Source organism: Aotus nancymaae, unplaced genomic scaffold (genome assembly GCF_030222135.1).
Source record: "Aotus nancymaae isolate 86718 unplaced genomic scaffold, 86718_ANA_hifiasm-v0.15.2.pri h1tg000020l, whole genome shotgun sequence".
Classification (NCBI taxonomy): domain Eukaryota; kingdom Metazoa; phylum Chordata; class Mammalia; order Primates; family Aotidae; genus Aotus; species Aotus nancymaae.
The window spans coordinates 18,272,136-18,296,406 of NW_026988432.1; the positions used below are offsets into that span (position 1 = coordinate 18,272,136).

General features: G+C 45.0%; 1 protein-coding gene across 1 annotated transcript in view; it reads left to right on the forward strand.

Annotated features, from left to right (window-relative positions):
* Positions 1 to 24,271, forward strand: part of CCBE1 (collagen and calcium binding EGF domains 1) — a 275,787-nt gene that overhangs the window by 241,926 nt on the left and 9,590 nt on the right. Inside the window, exons 6-7 of the mRNA XM_021672031.2 lie at positions 9,589 to 9,689; positions 18,951 to 19,071. Coding sequence (XP_021527706.1) covers positions 9,589 to 9,689; positions 18,951 to 19,071 — 222 coding nt within the window. The remainder of the gene's footprint in view (positions 1 to 9,588; positions 9,690 to 18,950; positions 19,072 to 24,271) is intronic.

The following is a 24,271-nucleotide window of genomic DNA, read 5'->3' on the forward strand; positions in this document are numbered from 1 at the left end:
ATCTCTGCCTCCTGGGTTCAAGGGGTTCTCCTGCCTCAGCCTCCCAAGTAGCTGGGATTATGGGCACCCGCCACCATGCCTAGCTAATTTTTGTACTTTTAGTAAAGACAGGATTTCACCATGTTGGCCAGGCTGGTCTCAAACTCCTTGACCTCAGGTGATCCACCAGCCTGTGCCTCCCAAAGTGCTGGGATTACAGGCATGAGCCACTGTGCCCGGAATAATTCTTATATTCAAAATTAAAATCACTGGATTTTGTCCCATGGTGGAGATGGTGGGGGAGCGGCGTGCAAGTGTTACTTACCTCTTAGATGATGTCCTTTACTGAAAACAAGAATCTCACTGAAAAACAAGGTGAGCTGTGTAGCCACTGATTTATGAATGTGTGGGCCTGCCTGAGAATCAGTCACAAGAAAGCAGCTTTCTAATTTTTCATTTTGGGAATTGAATTTTCAGCAATGCTCTGAGCCAGGTACCCCATGCGCTATGGGCAACCCAGCCTGACAAGTTCGTTGTCTCTTTGCCTCACATTTATCTACAAGTAAAGTCCCATTTACATGGGCATGAAGGGCAGCCTTGAGCAACCAAGGCTTATGCTTGAGCATAACCAGGAACAGCAACAACAAACGCAACACTGCTGCGGGGGGGGTCAGGTTGAGATTCGATGTTAGGATATAGAAATAATGGGACCTAGCCCCGCCCACAAGGAGTTCCTGCCTGCTGAGCTAGTGTGGCCTGTTGCGGGGGGGTGGTCCACCATCACTAGCAATGACCAGAGAAGCAAGCGGGATGGAATTTCCAGAGACTAGTATCAGGTTTTAAATGCTGAGTTTATTTGTGCTTTGATCTCAGGTAGCCTCCACCTCCTGCAGTAATTCCTAAATCCTCCAACCACATTCCTCTTCAGTCCCCAAGGCAGCAAGCCCTGTGTATGGCCCTGCTGTACGGTGCCCTGGGGGTAGCTCTAAGTCAGAGAAAATCAAAAAACTTAGCTGGGTGTATTGGCACATGCCTGGACTCCCAGCTACTCAGGAGGCTGAGGCGGGAGGACCACTTGAACCCAGGAGGTCGAGGCTGCAGTGAGCTATGATTGCTCTGGGTTAGAGTGCAGTGACAAGGTCTGCCCTGGTGACAGACAGTGACCTGTGCCCCTAGCCTTCACCAGTAGGTGGGAAAGGGGGAAGGAAAAGGAAGGTCCCAGAAATTAGCAGTCTCTCGCTAAGTCAGTACTGGGACCTCATGCGCCTCTTTCCTTCTCTGAGAAATGAAATGTACATCTTAAAAATTTTTCAAATAAAGTGTCAGGTAAGTTAAAGAGATGAAAAATTCTTTTTAGTGATGACTAGCGTGACCTCTGTGGCTAAGAAGTCAGTAAAAATACCTGAACAGTAGTAATATTAGACGACATATTTTACATCTTTTTGTTGTATCTTCTCTAGTATTACTTACATTAATGACATTTTATCTCAACCGTTTATGGCAGCATTTTGCTACATGAGATTCTGTAGCCCTGTGAGGTGATAACATACCCATCTTTCTTAAGGTCCTGTGTTGAGGTGTCTGGAGAAGGTAATACACATATCTTTCTTAAGGTCCTATGACTGCACCTACTTCTTAAGTGTTCACAATTAGAAGTCACTAAAGACTAAGAGGGACTGTCATTAAAAAAAAAAAATTAAGCCAGGTGTGATGGCTCATGCCTGTAATCTCAGCATTTTGGGAGGCCACGGTGGGAGGATCACTTGAGCCCAAGAGTTCAAGACCAGCCTGGGCAACATAGTGAGACCTCATTTCTACTAAAAATTTAAAAAGAAAAAAAAAAAGCTGAGCATGGTGTACGTGCCTGTAGTCCCAGCTACTCAGGAGGCTGAGGTGGGAGGATCACCTGAACTCAGGAGGTTGAGGCTGCAGTGAGCTACAATTGCACCACTGCAGTCCACCCTGTCTCAAAAATTAAAAAAAAAAAAAACAACTTTGATTAAATCCAAAAGTACTTATTAAGAAACCTATGAACATATCACAAGTGACGGTGTCCTGAAAAATAGTTTAGAAAACACCAGCTTAGCATCAAAGATCTTAGCTCTGGGGCCAAATGATAAGCCATCTGGTCAACTTTCAGGCAAGGATGTTGATATTAGCAGATGAAGCAGCCAGAGTCAGAGGGGAGTGATTTTCTGTAGACTGCATGGCATCTGATGAATGAAAATAGGACAGTACATTCCATTCTGCCATATTGAGAGACAGCTGCAGGCGACTTTAATGAAGGGTGTCCTGTTTAATCAAGAACATTCGGCTGGTTGTAGCATTGAGCCTTATTGTAACATAAACTCATTGCAAAAGATTACACTTGGCTGGGAATCCTCTCCTCTTTCTCTTCCGTCATCGTCCTTCCCCAAATATAACAATTACAAATAGTCTTACAAAGGGAAACCTGATAAGACTCCACTCCCTATTTCGCAGTCCCCCAGCGGCACCCTTCTAAAAGAATCGCTCGGTATTCTCAGTAATTTATCTCCACTGAATTTATCACCTACACACAGAGGACTAGCATTTGATTTTGTATTTTAGTAACAAAATTCCAGCACCAGTAACCAGGAATATTTGAGGGTAGAGACTGAGAGAAGCAATTCACACACATATTTAAAATTATGAGAAAGGACAGACCATTGTATGCCCTGAATATTAAAGTCATAATTCGAGAGACTGGACTGCTGAGAAGATGAGAGCTGGCCTTGATGATTCTGGCAAAAAAAAGTACCTCCACTCTTCAGCAGTGTGGCCCAGCAAGGGCCAGTGGTGGCGGGGAAAGGGATCATTTCTTTAACAGCTATGATGAGTGGAAAGTTCCTAGGCTGGAAGTTTGAAGTGATACTGAACCAACTTTGGTTGGTAAACAGATGTTAGATAATGAAGTTAAAAAGGAAAGCCGAGGCCGGGCGCGGTGGCTCACGCCTGTAATCCCAGCACTCTGGGAGGCCAAGGCAGGCCAAGGCAGGCGGATCACCAGGTCAAGAGATCGAGACCATCCTGGCCAACACTGTGAAACCCGTCTCTACTAAAAATACAAAAAAATTAGCCAGGCGTGGTGGCACACGCCTTTGGTCCCAGCTACTCGGGAGGCTGAGGCAGAAGAATCGCTTGAACCCAGGAGGCGGAGGTTGCAGTGAGCCGAGATTGCGCCATTGCACTCCAGCCTGGTCATAGAGCAAGATTCCATGTCAAAAAAAAAAAAAATGGAAAGCCGAAGAGGAAGAGCTGATTTCAGATCACATGTGGTTATACCCAGTAATCATTCTCAATTCATAAGAAAATGACCATAATCAAATTTTGAGCGTACTAATGAGTCCAAAACAGATGAAAATGCCTATCGACTTCTGATGTTCCGGAATGTGGGGCTCTTTTAGCCTCTGACATTTCTTATTGCTGAGTTGGTGGGGGGCTGGTTTTGATGGTTCTGGGGAAACCAGGTTTGTCAAGTTGGTTCAGTATGAACTGAGCGACAATGCGCAGATCTCTGGGCCTCAGTTTCCTTTTCTGTAGATGAGAAGGTTGAAATACATGAGCTTTGAAAACCCTTTCACCCTTTCAAATATTTTTCAAAATTGGGTGTGATTTAGCATAAGTGATATAAGCCCTGTGACTGCATGTTCAGGCCTCATTTTTTAATTTATTTTTTTGAAACATAGTCTCCCTCTGTCGCCCAGGCTGGAGTGCAGTAGCACAGTCTCCGGTCACTGCACCCTCCACCCCCCAGGTCCAACCAATTCTCGTCCCTCAGCCTCCCAAGTAGCTGGGATTAAAAACGTGTACCACCATACCCAGCTAATTCTTCTATTTTTAGTAGAGACGTGGTTTCACCATGTTGGCCAGTCCGGTCTTGGACTCCTGACCTCAGTCGATCTGCCCTCCTCAACCTCCCAAAGTGCTGGGATTACAGTATGAGCCATAGCGCCTGGCCCAGGCCTCATTTCTTTGTCTTCCTTCTAAGTATCAAGATTCAGAAACATGACCAGCCTCAACACTTTATAAGCAGAGGACTGTCCTCAAAATATCTAAAAGATGAATACACATCCAAACATTCAACTCAACAATAAGAAATGTCAGGCCAGAAGAGCCCCACATTCTGGAAGACCAGAAGCTGATAAGCATTTGCATCTGTTTTGGACTAATTAGATTAATATTTCATTATGGTCATTTTTTATGAATTGAGGAAGATTATTGAGTATAACCACATGTGATCTGATACCCTTTCCTCTTCGGTTTTCCTTTTTAACTTTGCATTATCTAATGTCTGTATTGTTACAATCTGAGGAATTTGAAATCAAATACAACCTCAGCTGGTTCTTAGGAACCCAGGGGGAGAGAAGGGAGAGTGGCCCCAGGACTGCCTCTGAGGCTTAAGAGGTTGCAATCCACTGGTGCTAAGGGAGACAAGCCGTCTGCTAATGGGCATTCAGTCACTTTGATTTTCTCTTTGAAAATATGTATCTGGAGCCAGTTTAGTCACCCCAGGGAGTCTGTAGCCACAGTAGGGAGACAAATTAAGGAAATGTTGGCTCCATAGTAATTAGCTTGCTGGTCTTTATTTTTCAACTTTGGTTTATTTTCTGATAACGTGACTGTGACCCCTACCATCACTTCTTACAGTTCCGTGTCGGATGGCCAGGTGTTTCATATAACTCTCAAGCTCCACTAATCCACAGATCAGCAGTTCTCAACTTTGTAATTACCTGGGGAGCTTTCTTAAAATGCTGAGTCTGTTGCCTTGCCTTCCTCAGACGGGTGATGTGCAGCAGAATTCATATTTTAAAAGTCCCCCAGGTGATTGTAATGTGCCTCCAGGGTTGGGCATTACAGCCAGAGCACGATCCACTTTTAAACACAAACATGTTTTGTTCATTTCTGACACTGCCCATATAAAATATGTCAGGAACATTGTTTGGTTTTGCTAAGAAGCATTACAACTTCTAATGCGTAGATAGACGTCCTGGTCAACTTCAGGAAAAATTAGAGCTTCATGCCCCCATGTGGCTAATCAATAATATTGCACCTTTAAAATCTAAAGTTAGAAGAAAAAAAGTTAAGTGATACCACCCCAGGCTTTTCAGAAGTGTGACCACAGCATTAGTTGAGAGGATGGAAAACATGCAGCAATGTCTACCCCAATTTCTAAGTAAACTGTTAGTGTAGCATATGTGAGATTACTTCCAGCTCCATGTTGACATTATTGTAGACAAATTGCAAGGTAGATGGGAAATCGAAATCAGAGGCAGTTTTGTGTTCCAGGTCTACACATGCAAAAGGTGTGAGTCCTTGCTTATCTTTAAACCCTCTGAGAGCTCTATTGAAAGGGTGATGTAAGGTCCTCACCCCACATATCTAATTTTGTAGGGAACTGAATCATAGTGATACCAACAATAAATAACATAACAATACTGTAAGTAGAGTGCTTACCCTGAGCTGGGCACTGTTCTGGGAACCTACGTGTCTTATCTCTGGCTCCTCACAGCAGCTCCAACTAATAGGTGCTGTTACCTTTTTACCGTTCAAAGAATGGGCATTCACAGAAGCCGTGAGTTGTCCACTATAAAAGGTACTAGGTGGCATCAATATTCAAGTCCTGATCATGTAACTCCACCTACACTCCTTACCACTATGCTGTGTTTTCCTGTGTCAGTGGGGCTTCAGGTGTTCTGGATAATGTTAATCTTGGTTCTCTGTGTTCTGGTAATTCCACAAAGGAACAGAAAACAGCCCAGGAATTTTCGTGCAACAGGTAACTCAGCAGAGCTTCTGCCCTGGACCCTGGCTGGCAGAGGGCTCTCTGGTGTTCTCAACAGAATTCTCAACAGTAGGCTCACTGCGTGCACCCACCCCTCCAAAACAGCCAATTGGGACCCTGTGAGTTTGTGGTCTCTACACAGAGCAATCTGAAAGACCCAAGGCAAGTTACTTTCTCTCTCTAGATCTTATTCTCCTTACCTATAAAAGAGATTGAACTAAAGATTTATGTTCTAATATTCCATGATCTAAGTGAAATAGTCTAGAATCTGGTAAAGAGGTTTATCTTATGAAATTGTCAAATTATTTAATCACACTAACACTTGGAGAATTTCACTGAGTATGTAAAAGTAGAAGTGACAGAAAGATGAGCTTTTAACTTTTGTTCATGGTGGCCCAGCTCTGCCAACAGGGCTAGATCCTTAAAGGTGAATTGAAAATTATTAAACAGATATTTGCACTTATTTTTGCATTCTCAATGCCTGATGCAGGACCTGGCTAATAGCAGATACAGAAGGGAAAGATGGATGGATGGATGGATAAGTGGTTAGGAAGATGGAATGGATGGGAAGATAGATGGCTGGATGGATGAATAAATGGATGGATAAATGGATGGATTAGTTGGTGGTATTGTAAAAATTGACCAGAAGATGAAATGGAATGGATGAAAGACTAATTGGGAAAGATGGATGTCATTCAACTGTCTTTAGGTATTAACCTAATAAACCTGGAGCCTGGGTCATCTTTTCATGCAAGAGCCCAGCATTTCCTGGAGTCAGCACAAGAAAAGTTAAGGCTTCAACCCTTTACAATTAAGTATATGATTGCATGGAAATTTGCATGGCTTACTCTGTTGGAGATTGAGCTGAGTAATTCTGGTTCTCAGGAATGTTCAAGCTCCATAGGATTATACACAGGTACATTGAACAGGGATTTAAAAACCCAAAGGAAACTATCTGATTTGTGGAAGAGGTATTAGATTTAATTTCAGGAAAACTCATTCTAAACCCACCTCGGATACTTGCTGGATGACCCACCTGCTAGATGACCTTCAGGAAGTCACCAGTCCTCACTTCCTTCGTTTTGTTATTCATATTAATACTGTTACTCCAGTGTTCTGGGGTTATCAGGCAAAGGAAATGTAAAGGGTTTGGTGGGCCTGAAAACTGCTAGGCACCCCTCCCATCTACCTACAATCAAGCTCTTTGCCAAGGGTTTTCCATGCATTACCTGGTCCAGTCATCACAGCAGCCACATGTGGCAGGAATTGTTCCAGTGCTATGGTCGAGGCAAGTGGGGTTTGTAGAGGCCAAGTAACCTGCCCAAGATCCCTGAGTCTATTCGGTGACAGAGATGGAACCTGAACCTAGAAGAGTGGGGCTCGAGTTTGTGCTGATAATCAGTTCACTCCGCTGTCTCTGAGACAAGACCCTCCCTATTCCCCCTTACTGCTCAACTCATTATCACACAGCTGCAGTGAGTCAAAACCGTCCGTCCAGTGTGCCAATTAAGGGAGCACAGGTGGGCAAGCTATGGGAATTCGCCTAGAAAGCAGGCATTAACAAAATGGCTCTGTTATGTTGCTTACACGTGAAGTGGATTTTTAAAAACTGCCATGTTTGCAGAGATTCAAGTGTTTTTCTCCAATTACACATTCAAAACCTGCCCGAAAAGCCAGGTTGACCCTGTATATTCAATAATTACACTATCACTTGTGGCAACTCTGCTACACAGCATTGCGTCATTTGTGTCAACCTGCTGGCGTGAGAAATGTGTTCCTAGCTCAGGTGCTGCCAGCCCCAGATGTCCCACGGTGCAGGGATGGCGGTGCAGCAGGTGAGCTCTGAAACTGCCTGCTGCTGTGCTGCAGATGCATAGTGTGAGTGTGAGAGCTCAGCTGCCCAATTGCCTCTGGGCCTGCTCACTTCCCAAAGAGCAGAAGCTCTGGTTACCACATGTCACCGGGGAGAGGACTGGGCAGCCAGGCTATGTAAGGAGGATTCACCTGCATGCAGGCTGCCCTCATGCTCATCTCTCCCTCCATCCATTCATGTGTCCATTTCTTAGGGTTCCTATAGCAAAATGCCACAAATTAAGTGGCTTAATCAGAAATGTGTCTCTGGTCTGAGGTTCATAGCACCGGAAGGCATCAGCAGAGTTGGTTTCTTCTAAGGGCTGTGCAGAACAATCATTCCACGCCTTTCTGCGGCATCTGGTCATCTGCAGGCAATTTTGGTGTTCCTCGGCTTCCACTGCCTCTCACTTCTGCCTTCATCTTCACGTACCATTCTTCCTGTGGGCACGTTTCCCCTTTGTATAAGGATACCAATCATATTGGCCTAGGATCCCACCCTACTGCAGCATAACTTCATCTTAACTCATTTTATCTGCAGTGATCCTGTTTCCTAATGACGTCACATTCTAAAGCACTGAGAATCAGGACTTCCCATGAATTGGCAAACAGGAGGACACAATTCAACCTGTAACAATCCATTTCCAAAGATTTTTTGAGCATCTATTATGTGACATACCAAAAAGTGAGCCTGGTTCTTAGGCAGCTTACACGCTGGCATGTGCCCTAAGCGCCGCCCTCCGGGGAAGCCTAGAAGGCCAACCTGGGAGTGGGAGGGACATGTCTGGACATGATTTCCAGACTTCTGTGGGTGGAGAGGGCAGGTTTCATGGAACATTAGATCTGGGTCTTGATGGGATTCAACAAGTGGAGGTGGGACAGAGGGCTTTGCAGAAGAGAGAAGCAGTTAAGCAAAGTGTGTGGGCCAGGAAGCAAAAGAGATGGTCACACATTACCCGACTGTCCCCAGTAGTCGTTCTAGATAGTCGTGGTTATTATGTCACACACACCACAAACCTGGCCCAATGCCAAAGGGCTGCTAAGAGAGGAGAGTTTATGCTTCCCTGGGTGTCACACTGTCCTGCCTGCCCTAACAAAACACCTTCAGCCTAGCACTTTCGGCCCACACCACTGCCACCTTCGGCACAGACCTCGGCAGTCTGTGCACAGTCCTTAGCGGCAAGGTGACCCAGGTGTCTGGTCGCCACGGTATGCAGACTTGGAGTAGCCCATTCCAGTGCCAGAAAGAAGACAGCTGTCAGTATTCTTGGCCACATCACCACGTTCTTCACCCAGTTTTCCTTTAGCAAAAGTTTTTACAAAAAGCTCGTGGAGCACCTAATGTTCCACAGCAGTGCTTTGGGACCCTTGGCAGCGGATGGGCCTGTCTGCCTGCCCATTGTTGTCCCAATTGGCCCCAGATTGGTGGCAAAGGGCCTGGCGCATTTCCCATCCTGGCCTCACACGTCAGTGAAGTCAGCTCCCAGCCCACTACCGTGCTCCCTTTGAAGAACGGGATTAGCAGACGCGATAAAGTCAGCTTTGAGGCCCGGTGCCTGAGCTTGGGGAACATTTACAGTGTGTGAACATTGGCCCTTTAACGGGAGTATAAATAATGTCAGATTTACAGAGCCTGCCTCCTGGAAAAGCACTGATAAAAGGGCCACGTATGCATTTTCACACATGAAAGAGGAAGAATGGAGTCTTCCTGGCATGTCTAAACGGGAACAGCTGAGCTCAGCTTCTCGTAGGGCCCATCTCCCTCTGTCCTCCACTATTGTCTGACCCTGGGTCATGCAGGCAGGACCCAAAAGCTGTAAAATCATCCACAGCTGGCCCTTGCATGTCCCGCTGTCAGCGGCTCTGTCCCTGGGACCGCCCTTCCCAATGCTGTCTCTCTGGGTCTGGCTTGCATCCAGCCAACCAGACAGGACTGAGCGCATCTCCTTTCACAGGCCATGAGAAGTCTGAGAATGCTGTGAAAGCCGGAACTTGCTGTGCCACATGCAAGGAGTTCTACCAGATGAAGCAGACCGTGCTGCAGCTAAAGCAAAAGGTAGGTGCCGCCGGGGTGGGAACGGTAACGCGTGACGGGAGAAGGGCTTGGCCAAGGCCAGCTGGAAGAATATTTACAAATGATAAGAAAATAAACCATTATCCACATTGAGCATTCACGCAGTTGATGCCATTGAAGTTTGGACGGACTTGGGATGCTTTGCTCACCCTCAGAGCTATCCAAGGGGCAACAGGACACTATGATGGTAAAGGATTGCAGAGGCGATTACTAAAATCAACACTAGGTAAGGGACACGTGGCAAAGCCATAGCCAGGGTAAGCTATGACTGTTGCAACTTCTCATAAATTTCCAGCTGAGTGTGATGACTCATGCCCATAATCCCAGCATTTTGGGAGGCTGCGGCAGACGGATCACCTGAGGTCAGGAGTTCAAGACCAGCCTGGCTAACATCGTGAAACTGCATTTCTACTAAAAATACAAAAAATAGCCAGGCATGGTGACAGGCACCTGTAATCCCAGCTACTTAGGAGGCTGAGGCAGGAGAATCACTTGAATCTGGAAGGTAGAGGTTGCAGGGAGCTGAGACGGCTCCATTGCACTCCAGCCCAGGCAACAAAAGCGAAACTCCATCTCAAAAAGAAAAATGAATTTCCTGACATGTCCTGGGACCCTGTGTGTTTTATCTAAGGTCTCTGTATTACTTATGGAGAGTATTGTCTCTATAAACTGCCACAAGCTGATGAGGAATTTCTGCAGCAGCTTTCTTTCTCACTTTTAAAAACTATAGCCTGTGCCCTTTCTGAGCTCCCTGCACCTAGAAAAGCATCCCTGTGGGTACTTCATGTCACCAAGGATGAGGACCAATGCAGTTTATAGAAGGCTGTATGAATGCCTGATGCAGTATCCAGTTTCTAGTAACACCGTTCTGCTGTAACACCCTGGGATGGATCTGGCAATCTGACTTCTTGAACAACTGTCCTGAACCCAGATAAACAGTATTTATTATGCCTAAGGTCGGTCAGTTTGCTAGTTTGTCAGTGACTCAGAAATCACCCTTACACTGATAAAACATAATCTTCTTGGTTTGTTTCTTTAACTGTTTCCAGTCAAGGCTCTTAGCACATCAGAGAGGTGCATCTGCACTGTCGAACTTTGGCATCCAGTGATGCTGAAGGGCTTGAGAGTAAGCATGAGATGGTATCTTTCCCATATTCAACAAACATGCAGCCAGCCCCTAATGAAAACCACAGCTACCAGTTCAATAAATCAACAGGCTGAGGAGAGAAATGGTTTGCAAGCCTTTTATTTTTACGACATTGACAATGTGATCGGCTTAACAGAAACTTGTATACATCTGATGGATAATTATGAATAAAATATAGATTTAACCCTAAATAGCTTATGATCCTAATAGGAAGACTAGGCAGAAACCTTGCGTATCTGTCATTATAAACACAAAGACATAAATACATCCAACACAGTTATCCTCAGGTTGAGCTTGGGTTGATGTGAGTGGCATTGAAAAACCCAGAGAAGGATTGGAGGAAGAAGTAAGTTTGCGTTTCATAAGCTGGAAGGGCTTGGGGCAGGTAGTTGATCAGTATCTTCAGGTGTACCTCTTAAGGCATAAAGCTACCCTCACTTTCCTTCCCTGGAAACAATTTGTATGCCTTAGGGAATTTACTTCCAGCCAGGATGATCTTTACGGACAAGGGGGCTAAATATCACAAATTGTTCAGAAATTCAGTTGCTAAATCAACATGTGGTTTTCCCTTAACCTCCCTGCCATGTTTTCTTGTGACGCATGAAAATAAAAATATTAAAAGAAGTGGAGAAACTTGCATTGAAATACGTTTCACCGTCAAAGACCCAGCTGGAGAGCTACATAAAAATCCACTAGGTCATCTTAATACTCCAGTAACTCTTACACAATTGAGTTGGACTAGAATTGTTCTACCTTATACCAAAATCTTTCTGCAGATGCATTGGGGCAATCCCAAGCCAATGCAGACTTTCAAGGAATGTTATGAGGAGCGATTCATTTCTAAAGGTTCCTATTAGAATGTCTTGCATTCTACACCTTATAAAGCTTTATATCCAGAATCACGTTTAATGAGCATCATGACCCTGTGAAAAAGATACTGATGGCCTCAGAGAGGTGAAGTAACTGCCGGAGAGGGCAGACCTGAAACCCGGGTTCTCTCACTTCCACTCTTGTACCAGCGTTTGGATTGTCAGTTGGTTTTTAATATCGTTTTGCTCCTGCTAATGCCATTTGTTCACAGAATAATGTAGGACATCTGCTCAGATAAACATTAGCCAAGAAGGAGATGCCAGCAGTCCTAGACCATGGCCAACCCCACAGCATAAAATGGTGTTTAAACACATTGCACTGTACCACGAATGTACAGTCAGCAACATTCCAACCGCAGGAAATACTACAGGTCAAATGGCCTGGGTTCTGGTAGTCTGCAGACAACAGGAAACTTAAAAGACCTATCACTTTTTAAATGAGCAAAACTAAACCATAATATCTAGATATGCACAGTTGGGTGATACATTATTTTTTTAAAACATAGGAAGTGATTACTATAAAAGGAAAGCGGGGACTTCTGGGGAAGAGTGGGGACTGATGGGGACAGGGCCTGTGGAGGGAGGGGTCTAGGGTGGCTGGCAAAGTTCTGTTGACTGATTTGGGGGTTCTTTAAAAGGGTGCTTTTTTTGTCTTTAAGTTCTGGGGTCCATGTGCAGGATGGGCGGGTTCGTTACATAGGTAAACGTGTGCCATGGTGGTTTACTCCACCTAAATGGTGCTTGCTTAATAATAATGTGCTAAGTTACTTGTCTCGTGAGGTTTCCAGGTTCTTTATTTTGCAATAAAAACATGTTTTTAAATGGTGTATAGACCTCAGTGCCTCCACCTCCACCACTTCTTCTGTGGTGTGGGAAGAAAACAAATGATTTGGTGAGAAAGGAAGAGAGTGGGGATAGATGAGGTGCCCGTCATTTCACTTTTAGATGGGTCTCTGTCCCATGAGAGCACTTAAAATTCAGTGCCAACTCCCCTGTCCATTTTTTTTTAAGTTGCTTGTGTTCTGGCAGCAGGGGCTATGGGATTTGAGACTGGAATTGCTGCAGAGAGTCCTCTGGGAAGGGAGACTCCAGAAAGAGAGGCCTGCGCTAAGCCTGTCCCAGACTGACTGGTGTGCTCGGCCTCCCTGGGTGGCTGCGTAGGGAGTTGAGAATCTCTCTCTCTTCTCTTAAACCGATGAATCTCCCCATGTTGAGCAGTTGTGGGAAGTGTGGATAATCATTCAGGAAGTGCTCGTTGAGCACCTGCTGTGGGCCGGGAAATGGGGAAATACAGAACGCTATGGAGAGGATGCTGCCTGAAATAAATTTACGTGTTATGGGGAAACCAAGCCAGCGGTGTGAAATCAGCAAATGATGGCCGAATGGAGTAGGGCCAGCGGTCAGGCTTGAGAATTTAGAGGCCCCTAAGGTTTCTAGTGAGCAGATTTGCCACCCGATGGCTGCACTAGCTCCCTCTAGCACCACCTGTGCCTCAGGCAGGTATATGGCTTCTCAATAATGTGTGGTTTCCTCTGCTACTCTATAAAATGGGCCAGGATTATTGGGAAGACCAATCCATATTAAAGTGACTGCAGGCCGGGCGCAGTGGCTCATGCCTGTGATGCCAGCACTTTGGGAGGCCAAGGCAGGCGGATCACTTGAGGTCAGGAGTTTGAGACCAGCCTGGCCAACATGGTGAAACCTCATCTCTATTAAAAAAAAAATACAAAAATTAGTTGGGAGTCATGGCGGGTGCCTGTAATCCCAGATCCTTGGGAGGCTGAGGCAGGAGAACCGCTTGAACCCAGGAGGCAGAGGTTACAGTGAGCTGAGATTGCACCACTGCACTCCAGCCTGGGTAAACAGAGCGAGACTCTGTCTCCAAAAAAAATTTTTAAGTGACTTTAGGTCACTGCTGGTTTAGTGGTTAGGAGGACAGATTCTGGAAGCACATAGGCTAAGTTTAAATTCTAGCCCCACCATTTGCTGGCTGTGTGACTCTGAATAAGTATTTAACCTCTCGGTGCCTCAGTTCTACTTTTAAAAAATGACAACAATAAAACCTGCCTAGGGACTTTATGATAACAAATGTTAATATTTGTAAAGGACTGAGAACAGTGCCATCCATCTAGAAAAAGCTCTACAAATGTTTAGCAAGTAAAAATATTATTTATTAGCCCTCTACAAAGTGCTTTACAAGAGACATCTCACGGATGCATCCCAACAGCTCTTTGAGGCAGAAGCTCCCTTATAAAGGTTAGCACAAGATAAATGATACACATAATTCCATTGACTGGAATCCAGGAGAAACGCAGACTCTTTTTACATTACTACAACCTTCCTCCCAAACTTCTGGCATCCCTCAGCCCATCCTCAGCTGTGTTTATGCAAACAGTGGGTCCAGAGATTCTGCGCAGCCACCTCTAAAGGGCCAATGCCTTCACTCTGCACTCATTCTGCTGCCACACAAGGGCCGAAGGGAGCCAGGATGCAGCCACCCAGCAGGAGGTCAGCTGGGACATTGAGGTCAACATTTGCCACCTTACCTCGTAACTTTTACAAGGCACCAAACCAAGCAAAGAAGACTGGGGGCACAGGGAAACATCTCTGGAGCCCATCCATGTGCAGGTCTCATCCTGAGGTCCTGTTTATACAATTTTAAATATGAAGACTTGATCTCATATTGAAAACAATTATTTTGTAGTCTTGAAAAGGAAGGATGAAGGGACTTAACAATGTCACACAGCTACTTAGGAACAAAGCCAGGAGCAGCCCCAGACAACTTTTTTTTTTTTTCAACAGAGTCCCACTCTGTCGCCCAGGCTGGAGTGCAGTGGTGCAATCTTGGCTCACTGCAACCTCAGCCTCCTGGGTTCAAGCGACTCTCCTGCCTCAGCCTCCCGAGTAGCTGGGACTACAGGTGTGTGCCACCATGCCCAGCTAGTTTTTGTATTTTTAGCAGAGACAGGGTTCCACGATGTTGGCCAGGCTGGTCTCCGAGTCCTGACCTCAAGTCATCCGCCCCCCGACCTCAAGTCATCCGCCCCCCCTTGGCCTTCCAAAGTGCTGGGATTACAGGTGTGAGCCACAGCCCCCAGCTCGCCAGACAGCGTTTCTGCTGGATCTACGACAGTGGCTGGACACTGGGTCAGCTGGGTCAGGCACGTTACAGACAACATCACTTTAACCCTCCAGCAGGGCTTTCAGGTGGCCATTACCGTCCCCATTTTGTAGATGAGGAAATCCAGGTTGTGTCGCTTACTCAAGATCCCGCAGGTAGAAAGTGGCAGGGCTGAGATATAAAGGTACCTCTGCCTCATGCCAAGGCCCGAGGGTGGGATCCACATTTCAGTTTCTCAGTTGGAAGCCAATGATAAAATCAGATGAGGCTTCAGCTGCCAGTGTTGACCCGCTGCCCCATGGCTGCAGTAGATTTACTGGTACATTTCACTCACTCACTGGTTCACTCCTCTTCCTCCCCAGGGCCACAGGCACATACATGAAGGTTAAGGTGATCTATTGCTACGACATGGGATGTCAGCGCCATTTTAAATGTGTCTCAGGAACATGGTTATGTCCCAATGGTGACTCCAAAGCATGAGCCCTGACTTGAAATTGTGCAAAGTCACTTTCAGATTGTATGAGATTTTGCTTCTTACAGTCATCCCTACTGAATTCTGAGTAACAATCACAGGGGAATTGTATTAGTCAGGGATCTCTAGAGGGACAGAACAGATAGGATAGATGTACGTATGAAAGGGAATCGATTAAGGAGAATTGACTCACACAGTCACAAGGTAAAGTCCCACAATAGGCAGTCTGCAAGTTGAGAAGCAAGGAAGCCAGTGCTGGATCAGTCTGAGTCCCAGAACCTCAAAAGCAGAGAAGACAACAGTGCAGTCTCCAGTCTGTGGCTAAAGGCCTGAGAGCTCCTAGCAAACCACTGGTGCAAGTCCAAGAGTCCAAAAGCTGAAGAACTTGGAGTCTGATGTTCAAGGGCAGGGAACATCCAGCACGGGGGAAAGATGAAGGCCGGAAGACTCAGCAGGCCTGCTCTTCCATCTCTCCTGTCTGCTTTCTTGTAGCTGTGCTGGCAGCTGATTAGATGGTGCCCACCCAGATTGAGGGTGGGTCTGCCTCTCCCAGTCCACTGACTCAATGTTAATCTCCTTTGGCAACGCCCTCACAGACACACCCAGGATCAATAGTTTGCATCCTTCAATCAAGTTGACACTCAGTATTAACCATCACAGGAATTGAACCAGCAGCATCCCTAGCAGGGCAGCATTCCCTCTGTCTTTCATGGAGCACTAGGTCTTCTCAAAGTGTGGAGGAAGATCCTATGTCTGGAAGGCAGTGATGGTCAGGAATGTCTTAACTCATGGGCCTGCAAGGCTGTCCTTTCCCTGGGACTTTTTCCCAAATGGGAAAAAGCACCCTCTTGAGGAGGTTCCAGACTAGGGATCATCCTAGATTCAAATAGAACACTTGGGAAGCTGAAGTGGGAATAGGACTCTTGACTGCAGGAGAGCCTGCCCCCTGCTCTGCAGGTACGTGAGGGAGACTGAGTGGGGGGAGCAGGATCAACCCCCGTCAGCCTCATGGCTCTATTCGTTCTTCATGCTGTGCAGTGAGGATACAGCCAAAAGCCTCTTGGACCTTCTCATGGTTTTACCTTGTAGAAGAATCTCCAGTGCTTTGTTAAGGGGTTAATGGGATACAGGAATAAGGCAGTCACCTTACAAAGGAGTCAGAAGAATTTATTTTCCACAAAGTGTATCAGGTAAAGGCTATATGCCAAAATGCAAACCACATATTACAATGATAGTCATGTTTCCTTAATATTGGATTTCTTCTGTTGGTAAGAATATTTGCCCCTGTAACTGAAAAAGATCATCAGTTCTTAGGCTGGATGCAATGGCTCACACCTATAATCCCAGCACTTTGGGAGGCTGAGGTGGGCAGATCACCTGAGGCCAGGAGTTCAAGACCAGCCTGGCCAATGTGGCAAAACCCTGTCTCTACCAAAAATACAAAAAAGTAGCCAGGACATGGTGGCGCATGCCTGTAGTCCCAGCTACTCAGGAGGCTGAGGCAGGAGAATCGCTTGAACTTGGGAGACGGAGGTTGCAGTGAGCAGAGATTGTGCCACTGCACTCCAGCCTGGGTAACAGAACAAGATTTCATCTCAAAAAAAAAACAAAAAGCTCATCTTAAAGCTGTATTGAGAGGGCCCCAAACCCAGCAGCTACACAGCAGGCGAATGGGATCCTCACCAGAGATCTTAATCAGAACCATATTCCGTAAGGGGCATGCTGAATGCAATCCTCCAAGCTCAGAAGGAGACACCACTGCTGGGACTGAGGCCCTTCTGAAGGTGGATAGGATCATCTCGGGCAGCAAAACTCTCCCAAGTCTGCCTTAGTCGTGCACAGCGTGGGATCTTGGCTGTAGCTGAGTAGATGTACTTTGTAGTCTCCCTTATGATCCCTTCGGGCCTGTGCTTGGAGGATTCAAGATCCCATGCTCATCTTTTACTCATTGCCCTGCTATGTCGCTATCAAGCCAGTTGTCCTAATCCCTGCTAGAGTTCTTTTCCTATTTAAGACATATTCAGGCCCTGAAGTCTCTGGGGTTATTTTTGTAGCATCATTGGATGTGCCTCACTCTGCTGCATTAGAACTTGAGAGGAAGTATTTAGGCCCTTGGGGAAGGAGGTGATTCCTGAAAAAGAAATGAGAGGTGGTAAGTGCTTTTTTCCACGAAGGAGGGAAGTAAAGAGAACCATCTTTGTTCAAATCAGCATTCAACTGTAAGTTTTAATTCAGAGTTAAATAAGCCTTGGGGAAAGGAGCTTGTACAACTGTTAATTTAGTGCTCTGTGTGATGTGAAACCCCATAGGACACAACGTTTTCACAGCTGTGAAATGTTCTCAAGTTGGCCACCTCTGATCATGCACAGATAGTAGGTACCTCTCTTGAAAGCTCAGATCCAAAGATGGGTTTTAGAGCCTCAGAGCACTCCAGAGGGTCAGGATGGGATCTGCCAGTGTGCCTTCTTAGATACTGCCTTTTCCTCCAGCCAGCGGGTCCCTGAGCAGGGCCTCATCTAGGAGGATGGGGGAACAAATGCAACATGCCTCAGAAAATGGCAGAGATGTCTACTTTCTACAGAACTCCAAGATACAGGGTCCTCTGGGAGTGGCTTTCACCCTCAGAAACATGCCGTTCTCCACTTGGCTTTGCATCACTTGAATTCGCTTCTTGGAGGGAAGAGACCAGAACAACCATTTATCAAGCACTTAGTATGTTCCAGGGCCTGTGCTAAGCACCCAACATATATTTCCTCCCTTAATCCTCAAGCTGAACAGGTGGGTGGTGATGTTTCTTTTAGCCAATGTGGAAATGGAGGTTTACAGCATTCAGCTTTCACTAAAGGCTTCAGAAGTGAATACAGTTTACCTGATATCGAAAAATGCAATCATTCATTCATTGCTGCCCTCTGGCTTCCCCTAAAATAAGTGATGAATGAGAGCAAGGGGGAAGCCTCAGTGCATTTTATCCTAATCTTAGAAGCCCCATGCTTCTGTCATATTCTATTCATGAAAAGCAAGTCATCAAGTCCAGCCCTCACTTCTCACGGGATGGGAAATTAGCTTCTACTCTTGCAGGGAAAAGTATCAAAGAATTTGTGGACACATTTTACAACCACCACAGTCACTACTGGCCAGTTGTCCTGAAGGTCAGCACTTGGTGATCAGGGGAACTGTCAGCCACGTTCTCGGTCCTGGCTCCCAAGGCTGAGAGTTCTTTTAGGGCAGGGACCATGTCTTGGTCACCACTGTAGCCATAGAACTGAGCACAGGACCTGCACATAGTAGGTGTTCAGTAAATGCTTGAGATATAAAATAGGTAATAAATTGAGAGTATGAAATAAGTAGGCCCTATTAATTATGGTAATAATGAGTTCTAGTGACATCTAGGCCTTCTGGAGCTTATCTAAGCTCACCCACTAACTAGCTGAGTAATCTCATGCAAGTTGTTTGCCTTAGAAGGCCTCTAGGTTTAGAAAGGGGCACTTTATAGTTCCTCTAAGTTCTAACTAGCTCTAGTAAAAAGTATATTCATATGTCTCATGGAAAGGCTTTGCAGCTTCTACCACCAAGACAAATGCGAGGCTCTCCTCTGCCATTGCTTCCTGACCGAGGCTTCCTCTTCTCCTTCCAGATTGCCCTGCTTCCCAACAATGCTGCTGACTTGGGCAAGTATATTACTGGTGACAAGGTGCTGGCCTCAAACGCCTACCTTCCAGGACCTCCTGGCCTGCCTGGGGGCCAGGGCCCTCCCGGTGAGTTTGGAAGAGGGCATAGGAGGGTGATCACCATCAGAAAAAGTCTGCCAAAAGCTCACAATGGGTGGGAGCTGGACAGTATTCTCCAGCTTAGAAACAGGCAAGTGTCCATGGGGCTCCACACATCCAGGCAATGAGAGAGCCTTGGGAAATAGGCCCTCAAGCCTGAGAAATCCTCACAGCCAGTAGCAACTTGGGAGAAAAAACTCATTGTCCTGGGATTGGATAAGATTCCTAAAGATCATTTTAAGTTAAAAAACAAAATGAAAACTACCTTAAACTTTATTCTGGAAAAATTTTAACTTACACAGAAACAGAACAGTATTATGGGCCACCCTCCCCGCCGCCCGCCCGGCTCAAGGCTCATCACCCAGTTCTAACAACTCAGAGCCAGCCTCTTCCTACTACTCCCCAATCTTCCTTCCACCCTCCCTTATTTGTTAGCATATTTATACCTGTATTTATTTTTATACCTAGCTGTATGTTTTTATAAGTCAACTGTTTTGACATACAAATGATATATAATGTAATCATTTCAATTACAGTTTGAGTGACCCATATAAATCTCATCCTAGATTTCAAGATACAGATCATTGTTTTTTTTGTTTTTTGTTTTTTGTTTTTTTGAGACAGAGTCTCACTCTGTCACCCAGGCTGAAGTGCAGTGGCGCGATCTCGACTCACAGCAACCTCTGCCTCCTGGTTTCAGAAGATTCTCCTGCCTCAGGCTCCTGAGTAGCTGGGACTACAGGCGTGCGCCACCATGCCCAGCTAATTTTTTGTGTTTTGGGCAGAGACAGAATTTCACCATGTTAGCCAGGATGGTCTTGATCTCTTGACCTCGTGATCCTCCCGCCTCGGCCTCCCAAAGTGCTGGGATTACAGGCGTGAGCCACTGCACCCGGCCTATATAGAACACTTTCATCACCCCAGAAATTTCCCTTGTGTCCGTGTGCACGTTTACTTCTACAACCCCCAGTCTAGGCAGACACTGGCCTGCTTCCTTTCACTGTAATTTCACCTGTTCTAGAACTCCATATCACTAGAATCTTTATATATATTCTTCTTATAAATATATATTTTTGGCTTCTTTCATTCAGCATACTGTTTCTGAAGATTCACCCTTATTTATTGGACCAAAATCCCGAACATCCTATCATTTCATCAGGAAATACACAATGACAACTTAAAAAAAATGTTCCAAGTTATTTTATATTTTGAGTCCCTCCATAGATAGAGCAATAGATTTTTTTTCTCCACACTGGTAAGGGAAATGACATTAGTGTTAGCAAATGATTCTAAACCTGTGAGTGCCTTCTCCCTGGCTATCATTGCTTAGCAGTGTGCTAGGTGTTATGAATGACCTCTTGACATCCTAATTGGGAAGACCAGACACATAGAGCAAATGCAAATAGAATAGAACAGTATCCACATGTCCTCCGGGTGAGTACACAGATGCTTCCAGCTGTGGGAGCTTCAAGGGAGAGGGCACTGTAGCCTGCAGTGGTCAGTGGCATTTAGGTTTGATCTGGACGTGGACGACTGGTAGAATTTGCCCAAGCAGGAAGGACACAGGTGGATTTTCAGTTGGAAAGTCAGCCAGAACAAAAGCTCAGAGTTCTTCACAGAGGATTTGTGTGTTTCCTCTCCACTATGTCTTAAACTCTTCAAACAAAAGCCTGGGTCTCAGTCCATCCAGAGAATAAGACGGTTCAGGATTTGTTTTATCCTCATTCATTCCCTTGGCCTGAGGTACTCTGGGTTATGGTAGAGTTTTTTGCAGCAAACGCTTCACACGGGCACCCTCTGGCTGCTTCTAAACAGACTGGAGTCTCTCCTTACAAAGCACTTCCCAGCACAGTGCTCTCCACCCTTCTCTAAGAGAATGCTCTTGCTTTGCTTCCCTGGAGGAAGTCAACTCTAGGTCAGTCTATAGATCACCGGAACAAAAGCAACTGTAGGAGCAGGGGAGCCATTGGCTGTCTTGTTTAATAAATGCCTTGCAAGCTTTCTTCTCCAATGGTGCCATTTGACTTATAACAGGGTTTGAGCTGTCCAGGGTCCTTGATGGAGCAGAGAGTGATTGAGGATGAATAAGCTTTGGCAACAGACTCGTCCTTTGAATGGGGACATTCCAATCCCGTTTCCTTCTCTCTCTTAACTTTGAGTGTTTGTGGTACCCACCATTGAGACTTACTAGGGAAACTAGAAAGCTAATAGGCTTTCTCTCACCCTTAAATAAAAATCCAGTTCCGAGGCCTGTGGTGAATCAGACTGGAGCACCAATACAGGAAACTAGGCTGAGTTGGAATCTGTTTGACTTCGGTGGTAAGGGGGTGGCAGCTGCTTTCTGCCCTCCGTTGTCATACTTCACGTGTTGCCATTTGTACATCAAAGTCACATTTCAAAGGCACTCAACATACTGTGATCTCTGTAGTGTACTGATTGTGTAACTGTAGGTGAGATATTATCTCTGGCCTCTTTTTGTGCAACTGGAGATAAAATATTTAGTTAAAGGAGGGATCTGGCACCCTTCCCAAACTTTGTAGATACACCTAGAGCCAGCATTAAGAATAGGGGTGTGAGACATGTTTGGATGGAATATTAACTGCTGTTAACTTTGGCTTAATTATTCGGTGAACTAAAAAAGACTCATCTAAATATGAAGACTCTAAAGTCTGTGTTTCTTTGTCTTATTTTTCTGGAGTCTGAAAGTCATTCCATCCTGTCACTGCTCTCTCAGTACTAGGGGTTAGGTGTGATCAAAAAGTAATTACTATGTGCATTTAAAAGAATAATTATGAGAAAAGTATGGCATAGCAATCTTCTCAGTCTCTTCAATGTAATCATTTTAACGAGAAACATTTACTAAGCAGCTTACTATGTATCCAGGACTGTCTGAGGATATGCCAATAAATAAGATACCCATACTCACAGAGCTGATGATCTAAACTGGGTTAAAACCCAATGTCCTTCTGCATACAGAAGAATGACGATGGACCCTTACCTTACACCATATACAAAAGTTAACTCAAAATGGATTAAAGAGTGAAATGTAAGACCTTAAAACTATGAAAATCCTAGAAAAAAACATAGAGGAAAGCTTTATGACGCTGGATTTGGTGATGATTTCTTATATATGGCCCCAAAAGCACGGGCAGCAAAAGCAGAGGTAGATAAATGGACTACATCAAACTTAAATTTCTATGTCTCAAAGCAAATGATCAACAGACCAAAAACAACCTACAGAATGGAAGAAAATAATTGTAAGTTATATATCTGATAAGGGATTAATATCTAGGATATATAATAACTTCTATAATTCAACAAAAAAGCACCTGATTAAAAAGATGGGAAAAGGGCTTGAATAGACATTTCTCCAAAGAAAATATACGAATGGCCAACAACTATATTAAAAGGTACTCAACATCACTGGTCATTAGAGCATTGCAAACCAAAACTACAGTGAGATACCATCCCACACCCAGTAGGATGGCCACTATTTAAAAAAATATATAAGCTAGGGAAACATAGGGAGACCCTGTCTGTATTAAAAAAAAAAAAAAAAAAAACTAAACTAGCCAGGCTATAGTCCCAGCTATGCAGCAGGCTGAGGTGGGAGGATCACTTGAGCCCAGGAGGTCAAGACCACAGTGAGCTGTGAACATAGCATTGCTTTCATGCTTGAGTAATAGGGCAAGACCCCATCTCAAAAAGAAAAATGAGAGAAAATAAGTATTAACAGGGATGTGAAAAAAGTGGGACCCTGTGCACTGTTCATGTATATAAAATGATTCAGTCACTATGGAAAAGAATATGAAGATTCATCAAAAAATTAAATCTATCAGGAGGCTTAAGCAGGAGGATCACATGGGCTCAGGAGTTCTGAGCCTAGGCAACAGAGAGGCCCTATCTCAAAAAAAAATATATATATATATACACACACACACACATACACACACACACACACACACACATATATGTATGTATATATGTATATTTGATCCAGAAATCCCACTCCTGGATATATACCCCAAAGAACTAAAAGCAGGATCTTGAAGAGATATTTGCACACCCATCTTTATAGCAGCACTTTTCACAATAACCAAGAGGTTGAAGTAACCTAAGTGTCCATCAGTGGATAAGAATGGAAAAACAAAATGTGACATATACATACAATGGAATATTATTCAGCCTTTTAAAAGATGGAAATTTTGACACAGGCTACAACATAGATGAATCTTAAGGATATTAGGCTGTGAAATAAGCTAGTCAAAAAATGACAGACACTATATAATTACACTTATATAAGGTATCTAAAATAATCAAACTCATAGAAACAGAAAGTAGAATAGTGGTTTTCAAAGGCTAAGTGGAGTGGAAAATGGGGAGTTATTCAGTGGCCTAGAGTTTCAGTTTTACAGGATGAGAAAGTTACAGAGATCTGTTGCACAACAATGGGAATGTACTTAACAAGACTAAACGCTACGCTTAAAAATAGTTAAGATGGGCTGGGCATGGCCGCGCATGCCTGTAATCCCAGCACTTTGGGAGGCTGAGGCAGCCAGATAACTTGAGGTCAGCCTGGCCAATATGATGAAACCCCATCTCTACTAAAAATACAAAAAATTAGCCGGGGGTGGTGATGGGTGCCTGTAATCCCAGCTACTTGGGAGGCTGAGGCAGGAAAATTGCTTGAACCTGGGAGACAGAGGTTGCAGTGAGCTGAGATCACGCCACTGCACTCCAGCCTGGTGACAGAGCAAGACTCCATCTCAAAAAAAAAATAAAAGTTAAGATGGAAAATTGTGTGTTGTGTATTTTTTATAAGTTTGTAGGAATGCTCTCCAGGCTCCCACTCCCTCTTCCCTCATCCCCCTAGCTGATGTTCAAGGCCTAAAGCAGAGGTGAACATGCTGATGTCTGCTTCCAGGTGCTGTCCCACACTTTACACAGCCACAGCCTTTCAGCCAGCAAGGTGTCCCCTGGAGTCCCCACTGTGGGCAGACAGGCTGTGTTCCATACACAAGTGGGGAAACACCGCAAACCCAACCCAATACAAAGCAACTGTTTACAGCTCTCTGTGCTGTGGGTCAAGATAGATGACTCCTAAAGGTCTCTTCCCCATCAGCTTCCATGATAAGGTGGTATGACCAGGTTCTGGCACACAGGCAAACAACTATCAGGCATAAAAACA